This window comes from Setaria viridis, chromosome 9, assembly GCF_005286985.2.
Source record: "Setaria viridis chromosome 9, Setaria_viridis_v4.0, whole genome shotgun sequence".
NCBI lineage: Eukaryota > Viridiplantae > Streptophyta > Magnoliopsida > Poales > Poaceae > Setaria > Setaria viridis.
In genome coordinates this window covers 47,094,832-47,111,407 of record NC_048271.2, presented here as the reverse complement: position 1 = coordinate 47,111,407, position 16,576 = coordinate 47,094,832, and the positions used below count along the sequence as shown (strand labels likewise).

Here is a 16,576-nt window from a genome sequence, read left to right as displayed (position 1 = left end):
CGAATCGTATATGATCCCGGACAGAGCGTAAACATATCCACTTTGCATCCCCTCTCGAGCATCGTCTTCTTCAAACTACTAGCTCCGATCGGCTTCCTAGTAGAATATTCATGATCGAGCACGCGCGCACTACATCTAGATGGATTCGGCGTTAAGACAATCCGGATACAGCTCATGCTTGTTCGTCGGTGGTGTCCGGTATTCACTTTCCGTGGACTTTTGCTTGACCAAAAGCCAACCGCTCGTTGGACGTCGTCACCCGTCACGTCACGGGCTTGAGTCATTGCTTGCGTCATCGTAGACCTATGATTTGAGTCCGATTTCTAATCTGACACGATGGTTTCGCGCATTTCTTCGCCATACAAATCTTAATTAGTTGGCGTGCAAGTGCAAGGCTTTTATTTCCGTGTGCGTTTTTGAGGGCGTGAGAGCTCACCTTCGTCTGTCGCCAATCAATAATGAGGGCTGAAGCCAAACTCAAATGCGGGCAAAAGAGGAAATGCTTAACAAAGGCGATTAGCTTTTGAGGCGAGTCCAGCGAGCGATCTGAGCTAAGAGTGCGCGCGCGTGTGTGCGAAGTTCCGAAGTGTGAACTGTGAGCCTGTGACAGCCTGTGACTCGTGATAGAGACGCACCATCGCATCCACACCCACTTGTCTGATCCCTCAAGCCTCCATCATCCTGTTATCACCAGAGGAAGAAGAGTACATTGCTCATGAATCGTTCTGGGAGGCTGTACTAGGAGTGCACCCAAGTCATTGGACCGGGAATACTGACAAGGTTTCAGAGTCCTTCAGAGCCTTGCTTGGTAAGCCTTCACAGCAAACTTGATGCGTGTTTGATTGAACATGATTTACTCGCATGCTAGCATCAGGAATACTTAACCAAGCATATGGGGAGAGTTTTTTTTACTTCACCTAATGTTTTCTTAGGCAGCATGTGTATCTGTGTCACCCAACTTGTTAGTTATTTAATACTGCTTTATGTATGAGCACATGATTTCGCAAGGCTATTTGATGTGGACTTGATTATTTGAAGGTGTTCGTCTCTTTATGACCAATTTTACATAGCACTAGGCTAGTGGCGGTTGATACTTCCCATCTTTTTTTTTTGTAGATTTGTAGTTTGGGACTCTTGTACCTCTTGTTTCGTTTCTGTTTTATTATCCAACTTTGTACTACGGATTTTTTTTAAAAGTGTGTACTGCAGATTTTGGTGGTAAGCAGTGTTGTATACTTGTATATCTAGCATGTACATTAATTCATTGGGTTGGTTTATTCCTTGTGCATCTTAATTTTTAACCAAGTGCTCATGATACAATATTTATTTTTCATACAGATGAGGCTTTGAAGAATAGTGCCAAATATCAAAAGGATATCGAGGACTACTATGACAGAATCGATGAGTTGAATGATACCTTCAAGGAGCACTTTAGTTATGTCATCATTAGGCCTCGTTGTCCTTCCCCTAGGTGCTTTCATTTGTGGCATAGGCAATTCCGAATGACAAACACTAACCCTAGTAATGCCTTCTAATGTTAAGTTTTTTCGTTCCACTTTTCTAAACTATATCAGTTTGATCCTCATGAATCTACTTTTGCTAATATTAGCTTCTTTGGGGAGCAAGTGCTTCACCGAACCTTGTGCATATGAATATGTATCGTCAGATCTTCAATTCTTTTCAATGAAGTTTGCCGGTGATTTCTCTCACGGTGAGAAGATGACCATTTATGGTTTCGTCGCAGTGCGGGATGATATTGATCATCTGCGGAATTATATATTTTACCGATCATCGGATCATGCCCAAGAGATTACTCCGGTTAGTATTGAATCTTGTTTGGGAGTTTTGTCTATTAATTAGTTGTGTATTTCCATTTATATCTTGAATCAAATCATTTTTTTCTCACTTGTAGCTTCCTTGGTCAATGTTATGCAATACCACTTCCGTATCACTACATCCTAGTACATGACGTATCAGATATCTTCAGCATTGAGTATAGATAAATATTGCTAGTTATTTTACTTACTATTTCCTAGGCCTGGTAAGCCATGGATGCTACATCAACTGATGTGTTTACCGTGTGAGTTATGCATTTTTAGCAGCTTACTTGAAGCTACTTTTAATTGCATCCAACAATAAAAAAAATATTTCATATAACACAAATGTACACCTGTTTTGCTCTGTCTTTTACCGAGCAAAGTTATAGTATTAAATTGTACTAGCTATTATGGAACCTGTAGTTTTATATAGTATGGTCTAGATAATTGTATTCTTGTTAAATTTGCTCCTTTTGGAACTGTGTCATTGCAAAATATTTTTACTAATATTGTTTTTGAAAACAGGATGCACCTGATCTATTGTTGATCCCTCCAGCTCGAGGGATATCGGCCCCTTTTAATGTCATTGTTGAATACTGTCTCAAGGTTAAAAACAATGGTGTTTGGAGGATGGTGTGCTCGTGAATGGTCGCTTTGATTTCAAGCAGTCACCAATGGCTCCGAAAGTCCAGCTGCACAAAGTGCGTCTGTTTGGCCCTCTTGGACCGCTTGACATCCGCTTTGCTCTTCTCAGATTTGCTGTGGAGGCGACCATAGATGTCAAAGTCAAGAGGGCCATGGCAGGCTACAGCCTTAGTACGGTTACGGCATATACTTGTGGACTCTTGGATGAGACGGTGCTATACAACGCGTATGCATCTTCAGTACCCTCCTCAGAGGAGGGGAAGAAAGATGTCAGGTTTGCTGTGGTGGCTTGTCATCGTCCATGGTAGCTGTAGCATCTGCAGTGGTGGCCGTGGAACTAGGTTGTGAATTGAAGCTATTTGAGATAGCATCGGAGAAACTTGGGTGTGGGCTTGGTAGGCATGTCAGGAAGAGCACCCATGAGCTCCGCTTCACCGCCCAGAAGCACAAGTGTAGCAAGGGGGCAATTGTGATGGGCGGGATGTTTAAGTTGGCATCAGAATGGTCCGTGCTCCTTTTAAACAAAGAGAACCTTGCATCATGACTCATGGAGTAGAGATGGCTATGTTCATACTAGTTGCTTAAATCTTTGTAACCAAATTGCTTTGTGATATATAAAATAGGATTGAATTTCCTTTTTATTACTTAATATGCACGGGCTGACAACGCAGCAGCCGGTTCCATCCAACATCACCTCCACCCCGATTGCTGGATAGGCATTCAGTCTTCCTATATGCGTATGCCTATTCGTATAGCCACAGCTTTAGTAACAAGTGCTGCTTGTGCGACTATCTGTGCTGCCTGATCGGAACAGCCGCTCCGGCTTTCCATGTGCGTTTTTTTTAGGACGTGAGAGCCCACCTACGTCGTCGTCAATCAACGAGGGCTGCGGCCAAACTCTAATGCGGACAAAAGAGGAAATGCTTAACAAAGGCAATTACTGTAGCTTCTTTTTTTTTTCCCCTCCGAGGCGAGTCCTGCGGGCGATCTGAGCTGAGAGCGCGCGCGCGTGTGCAAAGTGCCAAACTGTGAACTGTGAGCCTGTGACTCGTGATAAAGACACATCATCGCATCCACAACCACTTGTCGGATCTCCGCTCCCATGTCCCAGCCTCAGCTCTCGGGGCTGCCCTTCTCGAATCTCGACCGCCAGCATTCCTGTGGACGCGATCGACGTGACACCATGGACGGAGCCGACCCGCCGAAGAAGCCTACGGCAACCCGTACCCCAAGGAGGGGCGAGATCAAGAAGAAGATCATCAAAGGACCTGACCGGTGGCGGCGGCTACGGGTACGCTGGAGGTGGCTCCGGCGCCGCCGCTGGCTACGGTGTCCACTGATGCATGGCGCGCCTGGGAGCGGAGCGGAGCGGAGCATAGCACGTTTTCAAAACTAGCTCACGTTTGTTCGTCGGTGGTGTCCGGTTTTCATTTTCCGTGGACTATGACTTTAGCTTGACCAAACGCCAGCCACTCGTTGGTCGTCGTCACAACTCACAAACCACTCATCACACATTCACATCACATTACGGAGTTGCGCCATTTGCTTGTGTGATCGACTGAAACTCCGAATACGCTACGCCATTTGCTTGTGTGATCGACTGAAACTCCGAATACGCTAGGCTGCGCGGTTAGGGATGCCTTGGGCCTCCGGTTCTATTTCGCCCTCGAAATGTAGTAGCTTGCGAGCAGGCCCAGATTTGCCTTTTCGGAGATGCGAATGGGCCTCCATCGGATGTCTTGTTTCCAAGTCTGCAAACCTAGAAAGGCCGCGTGTGTCATCGTGCGAATGGGCCTCCTTCCTGCTGAACTCACTCGTCGTCGCTCGCAGCGCAATTCGACCCAACTCGTCAAGTTGGCCCACGAAGATACAAATCTACAGCTCGTTCGGCTGGCTGCTGCAGCAGCAGAGAGCTGCTGCCTGCTGCAGCTTGCGTGCTACAGCTGCTGCGACAGAGAGCCGAGCAGCAGCAGCCAGCCGAACACGCTGCTAGTTCACGGCCTTTGCTCGCGCTCGTCGCGTGATCCGGGACGGAAACGAAAACGCGCTGCTCATGGCCTCATGCTTCGATTGCTGACAACGAACGCTTCTGTGCAGTTGGGAGCCGCCGTCGCGAATCCCGCAAAGCAGCCCACGTGGGTCCACCCCCACCAAGTGGAGCTGCCGGAGGAAAAGGAAAACAATTCTCCGCCGGCGTCGTCGCGGACGCCGCCGGACGGCTGCGGGAGTCCCCATCGCCATCAGTTCCGCGCGAATCACCGCCGCGCGGCGCCATTACCCGCTGTCGCGGCGCTTGCTTGCTTTCGATGCGGTTGGTGTGGATTCCTCGCAGCACCAATGGGCAACGGGGGAGGAGAGGTGGGCTATTTTTTTAGCCGCCCGAGTACAGAGTACTACCCACCTTGGCCGGCTCGGATAAGAAGATGCCTCCGTTCCGTTCCGTCGCTCGCCTCGGCCACGGCTTTCGCTGATACCGTGCTTTTTAATCGTCTTTCTCTACGTCTTCTTTTTTTTTATTTTATTTTGTACAACAACTGCAGTGATCAGTGGATTCGAGGCCATCGTTTTGTTTGTCTACTGGAAGTCGAATGAGGTCAAGCGTCTTTGCTTTTCACGTGCTAACTCTGCAGTTTTGAGATGTAAAAGCTCGCACGCTGGTCCGCCTGGTTTAACTTTTAACCCATCTTTGGGTCGTCCGTGGTCTGGCACCGAACCACTCAGCCTGACTAAGAGCATGCATCACATGATATATGTATGGATGATTGTGAATGGTGGGGTTCAGTGTATGTTTGGTTGCGTGCACCACATGATGCATGCATGGATGATCATAAATAGGGGTGGTTAAACCAATTTGCTTGTGCCTCTAATTAAGTAGAATAACGTATTAAGTAAGATGGTGGTACAATTTATCCAACCAAACAAAAGGATCATTAGTATTTTGAATCATTCCATATATGAATCAAATCATACAACCAACAAAACACATCCTCAACTAATTTACTGATACTATATGGTTCACTTCTATTAGTGAATAATGTATTAAGTGTGATAGTTTCATCGTGAAAGAGTTGGTATAATTCACCCAACCAAACATAATGATCATTATTATTTTAAACTATTTCATACACGAATCAAATGATATAACCAACAAAAATTGAAACGCAAGTTCCCGAGAGATGTCTTTTGCAGTTGGCGTTCACACGCCCGTCTTCCCGTCAACTTAAAGTTCTTTGAAAGACCGGCAGGACCGAACGGTCAGCTTCAGACCAGGCCCCCCAAGATTTTTTTCAAAAATTCAAACTAGTGATGTATGGGCATCATGTTCTGCATCGGAAAAAATGGCTGCCGCAATGGCAGATCGCGCACTCTGGATTTGGCTTTTGGGGCCAGGGTGGAATGTCATCGCGCGGAGCAGCGTGTTTCCAACTTTCCATCCATACCCGTTCAAGAACTGCCGCAAGCATTTGCTGCTCGTCCTGTACCCCGATTTGTTTGATTAGAAAATTGAGAAATGAGACAAAAACTTCTGAGTTCTGCGTGAGAAAAGCATCACACGGAGATGAAAACTTGGACCAAAACTTGAGAAGGAGAAACGGATCTGTGCGTGTGGTCCGGTGTACCCATTGCTGGTCGTCCATCTGATCGCGTCCATCACCGTTCACGCCTTCACGACAAGGTGTACGTGTACCAAACGCATGGGCCATTTTGCCCGTTTGCAAGGACGGCGAAAATTACACGGGCGGCTGCCCCAGCGAACAGTGTGGGAGATTGGATGGATCAGGCCGGCGGCACACTGCACGAGGCAACAATACTATTCCAACCAGGCCAGTGGCCACCAACCATCGCGCCTCACGCGCCCCGCGCGCCCGTGAAGCCACGAACCGCCGCCGTTACTGCGCAACGGAATGACCAAAATATCATCCCTACCTTCCCCCGTCTGCCTACTGTTCAGGGGTAAAGGCGTAAAATAGAATGCGCCCAAATGGCAGGCCAACCGGGCCAATCACGCCCGTCCAAATGTACCTCTCCTCTAGCCGCACGATCACCCCGTCTCGGATCGGTGGCCAGGATGCGCCCTACGAGAAGCTTCCCTTTCTCCCAGTCCTCCGTCGTCTGCCTCTCGGTTCTCTCCATATAAACCCCTGGGGGGAGCGTGGCTGCCATCTGCCCCATAAGCTTCTGTGATCTCTCCCACCGCCGCATCGCATTCTCCGATCCGAAGCTCCCTGCCCGCAGCCATGGCGAAGTGCTACCCGACCGTCAGCGCTGAGTACCAGGAGGCCGTCGAGAAGGCCAGGCGCAAGCTCCGCGCCCTCATCGCCGAGAAGAGCTGCGCCCCCCTCATGCTCCGTCTCGCGTAAGCCCCGCCTCCCTCCCTCCCTCCCTCTCTCTCCGCTACCTAACCCCGCGCGTGCTTCCGGATCGTCGGCAGTAGTTTTCGGTGGCCTGATCTGGGCTTTCGATTTGGTTGCGCAGGTGGCACTCGGCGGGGACGTTCGACGTGTCGACGAAGACCGGCGGCCCCTTCGGTACGATGAAGAACCCGGCGGAGCAGGCGCACGGCGCCAACGCGGGCCTGGACATCGCGGTGCGGATGCTCGAGCCCGTGAAGGAGGAGTTCCCCATCCTCTCGTACGCCGATCTGTACCAGGTGCGCCCGCGATCTCGCAGCAATCTGGTCGGACGCTTCGATCCGCCCCTAAATGAATGCGGTTTCTGACGGTTTTTTTGTTCTCTGTTTTGGTGCGTAGCTTGCGGGAGTTGTGGCCGTGGAGGTGACCGGTGGACCTGAGATCCCCTTCCACCCCGGTAGGGAGGTGAGACTTTCCATCCCTTTTCTACTGCCTTTGGGGTTTTACCTGGGTTTAAGGCCTTGATTCGAAATGTCCAAGGAGGAGAGTGGGAAAGGTAGTATGGTGAGATCCTGGTTGTTTACTCCAATTAGTGCCACCGATTTATGAGCGTATTATCATGGGTTTGGTGGGTGCCTCTTATAGACAACCATATCCATTTATTCATGGCACGTGATCTTATAATTTAGTCTTCACATCGGTTTGTTTGAGGTTGGGGCCCATGTCTTGCTCTTGACAATAATTTTGTCTTATTGCGCTATGGGTTCATTGTTTGCGTGATATGTCTGGTAACGAAATGGTCGGCCTCTGTGATGTCAAAGTAACATAGTAATTTACTGTAATGTCTGTCCATATATGATATGCAGCTTTCAGTCTGTGCATAGGATTGAAGTTTGTTAATTGTTTGTTTGTACTGATTCATTCCTTGGTTCCTGTTGCATGTGATTGTTGAGTCACACAAATGGACCTTATGCATGTTTCATACTTTGTACTATGAGATGTCGCGACTAATCACTTCTCATCAACTTATATGTTACCTAAGATACTGGGTCTAACTTAATCTGTCTCTTTTGTGCTGGTTTTGCAAATAGAGAATGACAAGAATACTAGATAGCCTTCCTTCTGAATATTAGTGTTGGAATGCTGGATTTATCTTGGGAAAAATCTATTGTTTATCATTTTGTATTCGTGTCATCCATCGGCAAGCCATGCTCAGCTTTTTATGATATATATATTCAATACAACAGGGGCGGAGCCAGTGGAGGCCAAACTGGGCTCCAGGCCCCCCTTGCTGATTCTCTTTTTTGTTTATAGTTGAGCATACTCTCTTGTGATTAGGCTGATGTACAGCAAAATATTGATACCACCAGACCATTAACTCTCTGTAGGGTGTCTCCATGATTTGTGATTGCATAGTGTCAGGTGTCAGTGAACATTTGATGATAACATTGCTCTATGAGACTATGACAGTGTTAGTTGTGATAGTCTTATTTGTTCAATGTTTTTTGGGTCATGACAGTGTTTGCTAATGCTCAGTGTATTTACATCTTTCCTTTGTCCTTTTCAGGACAAGCCTCAGCCGCCACCTGAGGGCCGCCTTCCTGATGCTACTAAGGGTAGGCCTCTAATCTTTAATACTATTGCCATGAATGTTGAACTGTTTGGTTGTATTCATCATTCTTCCTTGGGGGCTTTGGTGTCGTGTTGAATCTCATTTTTAAATTGACACAAGAACCATCACTTACAGCTTGCTTGCTGTCTTCTTACCCAGGTTCTGACCATCTGAGGCAGGTCTTTGGCAAGCAGATGGGCTTGAGTGATCAGGACATTGTTGCCCTCTCTGGTGGCCACACCTTGGTTTGTTGCTGTCCACTCATGTTTGCTTCATCATTGTGTAATATGTATGCATGCATTGATGTTGTTTTCTTGTTTTTCTTTAGGGAAGGTGCCACAAGGAGCGGTCTGGTTTTGAGGGGGCCTGGACTAGAAACCCTTTGGTCTTTGACAACTCTTACTTCAAGTGAGTCTACAGCTTGTTTAAAAAAGGAATTGGAATTAATTAAGTGATGTTTGTAACTACCTTTGTTATCTCATTCTAGGCAGTTGAATGTTATTAGACACTAATAAGCCATCCGATATTTCTGTAGGGAACTTGTGAGTGGTGACAAGGAGGGCCTTCTTCAGCTCCCAAGTGACAAAGCCCTGCTGAGCGACCCTGCCTTCCGCCCTCTTGTGGAGAAATATGCTGCGGTATGCCTCCAGTTCAATGCATCCAGAGTTTGGAGATATGTAAGAGATGCTAATTGTTGATTGCGTTACAGGATGAGAAGGCTTTCTTTGATGACTACAAGGAGGCCCACCTCAAGCTCTCTGAACTGGGGTGAGTAACCATTGCCCACTCAATTTTGTGCTTAAGTCGTTGGAACAAATCTGATTGTTTTCCTTTGTGGATTGCAGGTTCGCTGATGCATAAAATGGCCTATCCTAGACTACTACGTACTGCTGCTTGTATGGGATCGTGTAATCTTGTTTTGCATCTGGAGTTAGTGTGAACCAGCAGATTACCAAGTATCTTCTCTGTAATAAATTCGTCGCCCTGGATGTTCTAGGTACTTGTCGATGTTTGAATGTGGTCCGTTTGGCTAGACTCTGATGCTGTAAGCCACTGAAACTACAAGATCTATGATCTATCTTGTGAATGCAGTACGTTCTGGTGCCTTAAACCATGTTTGAATCGGTGCATGCCTGAGATATTGTTCTGCCTTGTTCTTGGATCTGGTTTCCGTTGGTATCGTTCTCTGAGTTGTGTGCTTGATTGGTTGTGCTCTTTGTACTGATTCTTTGTGGTGGCGTGTAGACTGGTTGAGCATTTTGAGGCGGAATAGATGTCTTGGCTCGAAGGTTTATTTGGAGCAATCTGGTTCTGAGCTACTGACACGCCTGCTTTCCCGTCTAGTTAAGCTCCACAGTTCGGCTTGGGACATTACTCTGTGATCACTCGCTTCATCACCCTTGAGGCACCAGGCTGTCTGTCTAGCTTTACGAACATAGGCAAGTAGTCCTCACGTATCTGAAATTTGTCATTCTAATGAACATGTCTAGCTTTAGCTTTACTAACATAGGCAAGTAGTGCTTACGTACCTGAAATTTATCATTCTAATTTGAATTAAACAACATGGATTTGTACCATAACATGCAGTATGTGCAAAGTTTTAAAAGTATTAATGGTTTATGGAACTTTTCAAAACTTCTTTTTTTAGGACTGGAACTTTTCAATACTTGAGGCGTCTTGCACAAGCTAGTTCCAAACAAGCCCATGGTACTGCCCTCTCTGTGTGCTCTGACTCTAAATCTACGCTGCACTCGTTAACGTTGCACTCGTTAAGTTAGCAGACAAAATTGAGAGTCGGTATGCTCGAAATTCGAAAATCATGCTCCAAACCTTTTATTCTTGGTACAATAGATTACAGCGACGCCTGAAACTAGTAGGAACAGCTTACACAGCATTACACTGACAGGATGGTGGGCTCGAACATCAACAAACAAACAAATGCAATGTTCAGTCTACCCGGCTCTTAAATCTTACTCCTATTTACAAACAACATGCATAGATGTGAACCGTACATCTGGGGATCCAATCTAATATCGGAAATTCGGGTTCATTTCGATGGCCTCGTTGAAAATTAGCTGCTTCATTTGGTCCTCAGTCAGAGCCTGCTGCTCGAAGTCGAACGAGAACGGATCCGTGCAGATGGGCTCGTCAGCGATGTCGTGTAATCGCTCCAGGTACGGGTGGTCCAGCGCCTCTTCAACTGCACGGCAAAAGAAATTTCGGTGAGAACTGAAATTAGTCAGACATGAGACCTGGACCTTAACGAATTCTCTGAGCTAAAACTCTGCTAGTCTGAACACGGTACAGGAGTCTGAACCAAAGTCTGGAGTCAGTACTTAGATTATCTGTAATTCTGTAGTGTTTGTTTCTTTTCATATCGAACGTGTTTATTCTGCACATAGTGGTCATCGCCACTTCGACAAAAGCAATGCGGAGAAAGCTCCAAAGCAGGCATAAATAAGGGAGGATGGAGCAAAGCAGCAACACTGCAAATTGAAGATAAGTGGAAATGCAAAGGCACGGACACAAACTTGAATGCATATAGAGCTCTCTCCTCAGCAAGGACCACTTTGATGACTCGGATGCATAAGATTTAAAATATACAGAACGAAAAACAAGAATAGTTACACAGTTTCTCTTAAGGAATGTACAAAAGGTTTGTCTTGTGGCAATAGCAATTTCTACAAGGAGGGAGGCCGTGCGGCCTCGGCGGCGCACAGGGCGAGGAGGAGACCGCACCACAACGGCGTGCGGGTTGGGTGGTGACTGCGCGGCGATGCCTACGCGCGAGGGAGGATGCGGTGGCGGTCGCGCTAAGGCGGCTGGTTGGTGACGGGGCGGTTGCAGGGAGGTGTTTGTGTTGGTGTAGCCATGACGGGTGGGGAAGTTTGTGGCAGCTGCTCGGGGGAGGTGTTGGACGAAAGTCATGCTCAGTGTGCCGGGTTGACAACGGCGACGCTTTGGGCACCGCAATTTCCTGTTAGCGACGTTGTCATGTCACTCTCCTCGCGTCGTTCTCGGAAACTCTAGGTGAAAACCTTGCTTAAGTTTTTTGGGCGGGCGGCGACAGCGCAGCTAGCATCGTGTCCTTCTTGAAGGTGTCATCTTCGGAGTTCTGATGGTGGTGGGCAGCGCCCCGATAGCTTCCCTGTTTGTTTGGCGGCGAGCGATCACGCATGGCGGCGGCTGTGTCGATGCGAAGCTCCGACCATGGTGGATTTGGGCCTCGTGGTGGAATGGGTGGAGGCCTAGTCAATGACTTAAGGTGCGGATGCCCGCGGTGGCGGAAGGCGACTGGAAGTAGATGTTTGAAACGGTGTCTAGAGGGCAAGACTTCTGCTTGGCATGAGGGCGACGGTAGGGAGGAGCCGTGCGCCAGTTGTGACCACGAATTTGGCATGTGGCTGGCGTGGTACGGGGTGGCTGACAGATCTGCTTCACTAAAGAGACCTGCGTGGAGGTGATCCTCTGATGGCTGCCAGATGCACTGCCAGCACCCTGCTTTCCTCGATGAGGCGAGGCTGCTTGGTGCCACAGTGTACAACCAGATCTCGGGGGACGTGGTTGGCAGTTGATGTCCGGAGACAGCTGCTCCTGTATTGGTTCGACGGCTTGCAGCATTCTACAGCGGCTAGCCTTGCTTGGTGAGTTTAGTCCGATGTAGGACAACTTCGTTTGGAAGCGCAAGCGGATCTGATGGCTCGATAGCTACACGGCCTGCAGCGAACCACGGCGGCTAGCCCTGCATAGCAGTGGCTGGCCTGATGTGGGACATTGTCGGTAATGACGGGTTATCCTCTATCAGTCTTGTGCCCTGGTGATGGTGTTGCTGTTGGTGCACGAGCACCGGTGTTGTGGAGTGTCATGGTGGTGCCGCTGCCCCCTTTTGACCAACCATGTTGTCTGCGCGTGAGTTTGAGTTGAGGCCCGGATCGATGTACCAATCCGATCGAGCAGAGTCTTTTGTTGAGGCTTGTGTCGATATCCTAATTCGACCAGGCAGAGTTGAGAGAGGTCCGGTTGATGCCCCAATCCAACCGGCCGATGTTGTGTTTTCAGTAGTACGTTGGCGTGGTACAACGCGGATTGATGTCCAATCCAACTGGCCGGTATTCGTTGTTTTTTTTTGTTGTTTTTTCGTTTTTTGCCTGGTCTGAGTTTATTCTTCTTTTTAATATAATCGGCGTTTCTCCTGCTTGATTTGTTTTTAAAAAAATAATAATTTCTACTACTCTCTTTTGTCTTGTACTAACTTGCTGTGGATCAGCTTTTTAGCTGCAAATTTGCAAGCCCACTGGGATATTGTTCTATCAGTTGAACGGTAGGCAACAAACTGAACAAAAGTGAGATTCATGCTAGCAAGTAGCGAACTAGCAGTGGACCTTAAATACAAGGGTATAGCGCTTAAATGTTTCATGACAGAATGACAGAAGTGACGCCGCCCTTTTCCGTTAGACTGTTATGGTCTCAATTCAACGAAGAAACCTACCCAACCCTGACCGGAAACCCTGACAAAACCCTGCGGATTATTAAATGTTTCTACTTTGGACAAAGAAGATTGCATTTGAACCTGACCAGAACAGTCAAGCTACTCAAAATTGGACGGACAGACCTAGCTCAGGGCACGCCTCTTTCTTTGACCGGAGGCCGCCAGTACCATGTCTACTTGATGCCAACCCGGAAATGTGCCAGTGTTTCCTTGCCTATACACAAGGGTAGCCAGTGGCCCTCACGTACTACTAACCACCGACGTCAATATGGTAGTGAACAGTGATTCTACCACCGGTCAACACGCAAGAATAGAAAACCGCACGTGGAGTATACCCAAAGATTCAGCAGCCGCACGAGTTGCACGAGGATAAAAGAAAAGCAAATCAAAACCGCGGCGGCGAGCCGGTGTGGCTGACCTGTGATCCTCTGCAGCGGGTTGAAGGTGAGCATCCGCTCGATGAGGTCCAGCGCCACGGGCTGCACCCTCGGGAACAGGCTCGCGAACGGCCGCCGCGGGAACTGCGGCAGGTGCCGCATGTACTTGCGCGCGTCCTCGTTCCGGATGAACCCGAGCTCCTCATCCGTCGGCGTCCCGATCACCTGCCGATGATGATGATGATAGGTCGAAGGCGTCAGAGATACACGAGTGAAATACTGAAATGCCATCGTGCAACCCGAGACGCCGAAAGTTACCTCGGTGATGAGGCGCATCTGGTGCATGTGGTCGCGGCCGGGGAAGAGGGGCTGGCGGTTGATGAGCTCCATGAAGATGCAGCCGACGGACCAGACGTCGATGGCGGCCGAGTAGTCAGTGGAGTTGAGCAGGAGCTCGGGGGCGCGGTACCACCGCGTCACCACGTACTCCGTCATCATGTCGCTCTCGGAGGACGGCCGGGCCAGCCCGAAGTCGCAGATCTTGAGGTCGCAGTTGGCGTTCAGCAGCAGGTTGCTGGGCTTCAGGTCGCGGTGGATCACGTTGGCCGAGTGGATGTACTTGAGCCCGCGCAGGATCTGGTACAGGAAGTACTGCAAGACGACGGCCGACACGTACAGAGATTACTCCGTCAGATCGTTAGCAAGCTGACGGCGACACCGTCGATGGCGTCTTGTCTGACTAGTTCTGTCATCAATTAACAACAGTTTTGCGTGCGATCACAGCTTTTCAGCTAGTAGTTACCTGGCAGTGCTCCTCCGAGAGCTCCTGGTTGGAGCGGATGATGTGGTGGAGGTCCGTGTCCATGAGCTCGGTGCCGATGTACACATCGTTGAACGCCTGCGGGATCGGCGGCGGGATCACGTCCCGGATGCCTATGATCTGTTGTTTTTCCATGCCCGGCGTCAGATTCAGTCCCACACATCATCGTGTAACTGAAACGCAAATCACGGCGCGCGCGCGCGCGTGCTTTATGCGTGCTTACGTTCTCGTGGTCGAGGTGCCGGAGCAGCTTGATCTCCCGGAGCGTGCGCTTGGCGTCCATGTGGTTATCGAAAGCGCTGGCGATCTTCTTGATCGCCACCATCTCCCTCGTCTCGAAGTTCATCACCGAGCTGCGCGCATCCGTACGGAATTTTTCTTTTTCAGAACAAAATCAACCACTCCTAATAAAAGGTGAAGTATTCATTCGATTCGAGAGCTCACCAACCACTGCGATACTAAATTTAACCGAACCTGCTTCAACTGCAGCACTCACTCTAGTATTTTTTAAGAAAAGGAAATGATTGGCCCTATCAATCCATGACCCGATGACCATCCTCCTATGAACTAATAACCCTAACACCTGCCAATCATCTGCAACCAGCTTCGCAACTCGCAACAAATCGATTAGCCGCAAGGGTCGAACAGAGAACGTACCAGACGATCCCGTAGGCGCCGCGGCCGATGGGCATGATGGGCGGCTGGTATTTGTTGGTGATCTCGAACAGGTTGCCGAAGATGTTGTACTGGAGGAACCGGCCGCCGTGCGTCACCGTCGGCCGGAACTCGGCGACCGGCGGAGCCCCGTCCATGCCTCCTCCGCTCATCCTCGCTCCTCTCCCCTCTAGCTAACTTACCCCCCTCGGAGAAGAAGAAGACGCCGCCGCCTTCTCACTCCTCGCAAGCACGAGCCCAACCCAAATCAAGCAGATTGACTTTATCGTCTTCCCCCACCCCCTCTCGACCGATTTGTCAAAAGAGGAAGCGCTGGCGAGGGATTTATAAAAGAGGGGGCGGCGGCTAGAGGCCAGAGCGGGCGTTGGGCGTTGCTGCTGGCCTGCAACCCCCGGGAGGCCCAGACGGACTTCATCCAGCTGAGGAAGGTTACGAGAAAGCGAGCCGGAGTAGACTACTGCGTGACCACCCCCCCCCCCCCCCCCCCCCCCCCCCCCCCCCCCCCGATTTCCACTTGAGCGAAGCGTGGGCAGGGGCGCTGCTACGGACGGCGGCGATGGGAAGTCCCGCCGGATCCGACGGCGGGCGGCGCGTTTCAACGGTCAAACGGGGACGCACCGACCCGATCGGGATGGTAGGCTGGGTAGCGTCCCACGCGGTTCGGCTGACGGGGTGCGAGAGAGAGGTTGGCATGGCGACGCGGTGGTGGCCGTTGGGCCAGGGCGGATGATGCGGTCTGCGTGGCCGGCCGTGCCCTGTCCCTGGTGGCGTTTGACCGGCCGCCGGCGTCGTCGTCCTGGTTCAAGCCGCGGCGACGTGTGGAAAGGGGAACGCCAAAAAACACCCTCCCGGCTGGCCGACTCCAAAGTCCAGAGCTAGTAGTGCTGGTCTTTGAGCTCGTGGTGCTGTGGGATTGCGGGTTCCCTCCTCGGACCCGTCTCTCTGGGGTGCCCCGTCGTGGGTGGTTCGTTTGCTCTGTCGCCGGCGAGGCCACGGTGTGTCCTGCGCCGTGCACGTTGATACGAACAAAATCTAGATACTAAAGGCTGTGCAGACACGGATTAGAAACACACAACGATAAAAGTAATAAGCCATACCATACAAAAGAAATAAAGAAAAATGACTTTTGTTGTGCATACACGGATTAGATCTAAAATGCGCGGATAGGGACAGGGGCTGAAAGTTCCTGGAACTAACTATTTTGTTGTGACCACCAAGATCTTTCTTGTGGAAAGTAATTGTGATCACCGAGACGGCGACAGCAACCATGACTGAATGATCGTGGATTCGTGGGACAGTGGAGAGCTGGATCAAGTGGTCGGAAACAGTTCAAAGAAAGAGGAATGGCCATCCCGTCCATGCTTGCTCGCAAAATGATTTGAAGCCAGAAAGGCGCAGCCAATCTGTCATCCAATGGCGAAAATGATTGGGAAGGCCGATCTTTGCTTCGTCGAACAAGGCCATCGGTTACGACTACGAGCCTTGATCCATGCAAGCTGCTATACGCTGTTCAGAAAATCACAAGTTCAGAACAATTCAAACTCATTTGCGTGTACTGCCGATTAATATTCCACATCAGTATCGAATTTTAAAAGAATTTTGCAAGGGTAAAGATAAGACTGTATAGAAATTCCATTCTTCAGATCCCACCTTATACATATAAGTTTTCGCACTGGGTACATCCTTTTTATCAGTATCTCTATCCTGATTGGGAAGGCCGATCATTGCTTCGTCGAACAAGGCCATCGGTCACCAGTTACGAGTCTTAATCCATGCAATCCGCTGCGCG

At 49.5% G+C, this 16,576-nt stretch overlaps 2 protein-coding genes and 1 long non-coding RNA gene across 5 annotated transcripts; 2 read left to right on the top strand and 1 right to left on the bottom strand.

Annotated features, from left to right (window-relative positions):
• Positions 1-300: 300 nt before the first annotated feature.
• Positions 301-3,103, top strand: LOC117840299 (uncharacterized). Its single transcript, XR_004636989.2, has 3 exons — positions 301-808; positions 1,339-1,818; positions 2,343-3,103. It is a non-coding gene; the product is annotated as an uncharacterized lncRNA (long non-coding RNA).
• Positions 3,104-6,615: 3,512 nt separating this feature from the next.
• On the top strand, positions 6,616-9,540 carry LOC117837486 (L-ascorbate peroxidase 1, cytosolic). The gene is made up of 9 exons (XM_034717127.2): positions 6,616-6,819; positions 6,939-7,113; positions 7,214-7,279; positions 8,382-8,430; positions 8,586-8,671; positions 8,755-8,834; positions 8,962-9,064; positions 9,136-9,194; positions 9,272-9,540. Exons 1-9 carry the CDS (start codon positions 6,701-6,703, stop codon positions 9,285-9,287), a joined length of 753 nt encoding a protein of 250 aa, XP_034573018.1. The 5' UTR covers positions 6,616-6,700; the 3' UTR covers positions 9,288-9,540.
• A 686-nt stretch (positions 9,541-10,226) lies between these two features.
• Positions 10,227-15,218, bottom strand: LOC117837485 (mitogen-activated protein kinase 5). Of its 3 annotated transcripts, none has more exons than XM_034717124.2 (6): positions 14,770-15,213; positions 14,336-14,465; positions 14,095-14,232; positions 13,611-13,943; positions 13,334-13,517; positions 10,227-10,626 (listed from the first exon to the last, which is right to left on the bottom strand). In XM_034717124.2, exons 1-6 carry the CDS (start codon positions 14,937-14,939, stop codon positions 10,454-10,456), a joined length of 1,128 nt encoding a protein of 375 aa, XP_034573015.1. In that variant the 5' UTR covers positions 14,940-15,213; the 3' UTR covers positions 10,227-10,453. The 3 variants fall into 3 exon arrangements, with proteins under 3 accessions (XP_034573015.1, XP_034573016.1, XP_034573014.1); XM_034717125.2 differs by lacking the exon at positions 14,770-15,213 and adding an exon at positions 14,557-14,759; XM_034717123.2 differs by having other exon boundaries at positions 13,334-13,943; positions 14,770-15,218.
• Positions 15,219-16,576: the final 1,358 nt, after the last annotated feature.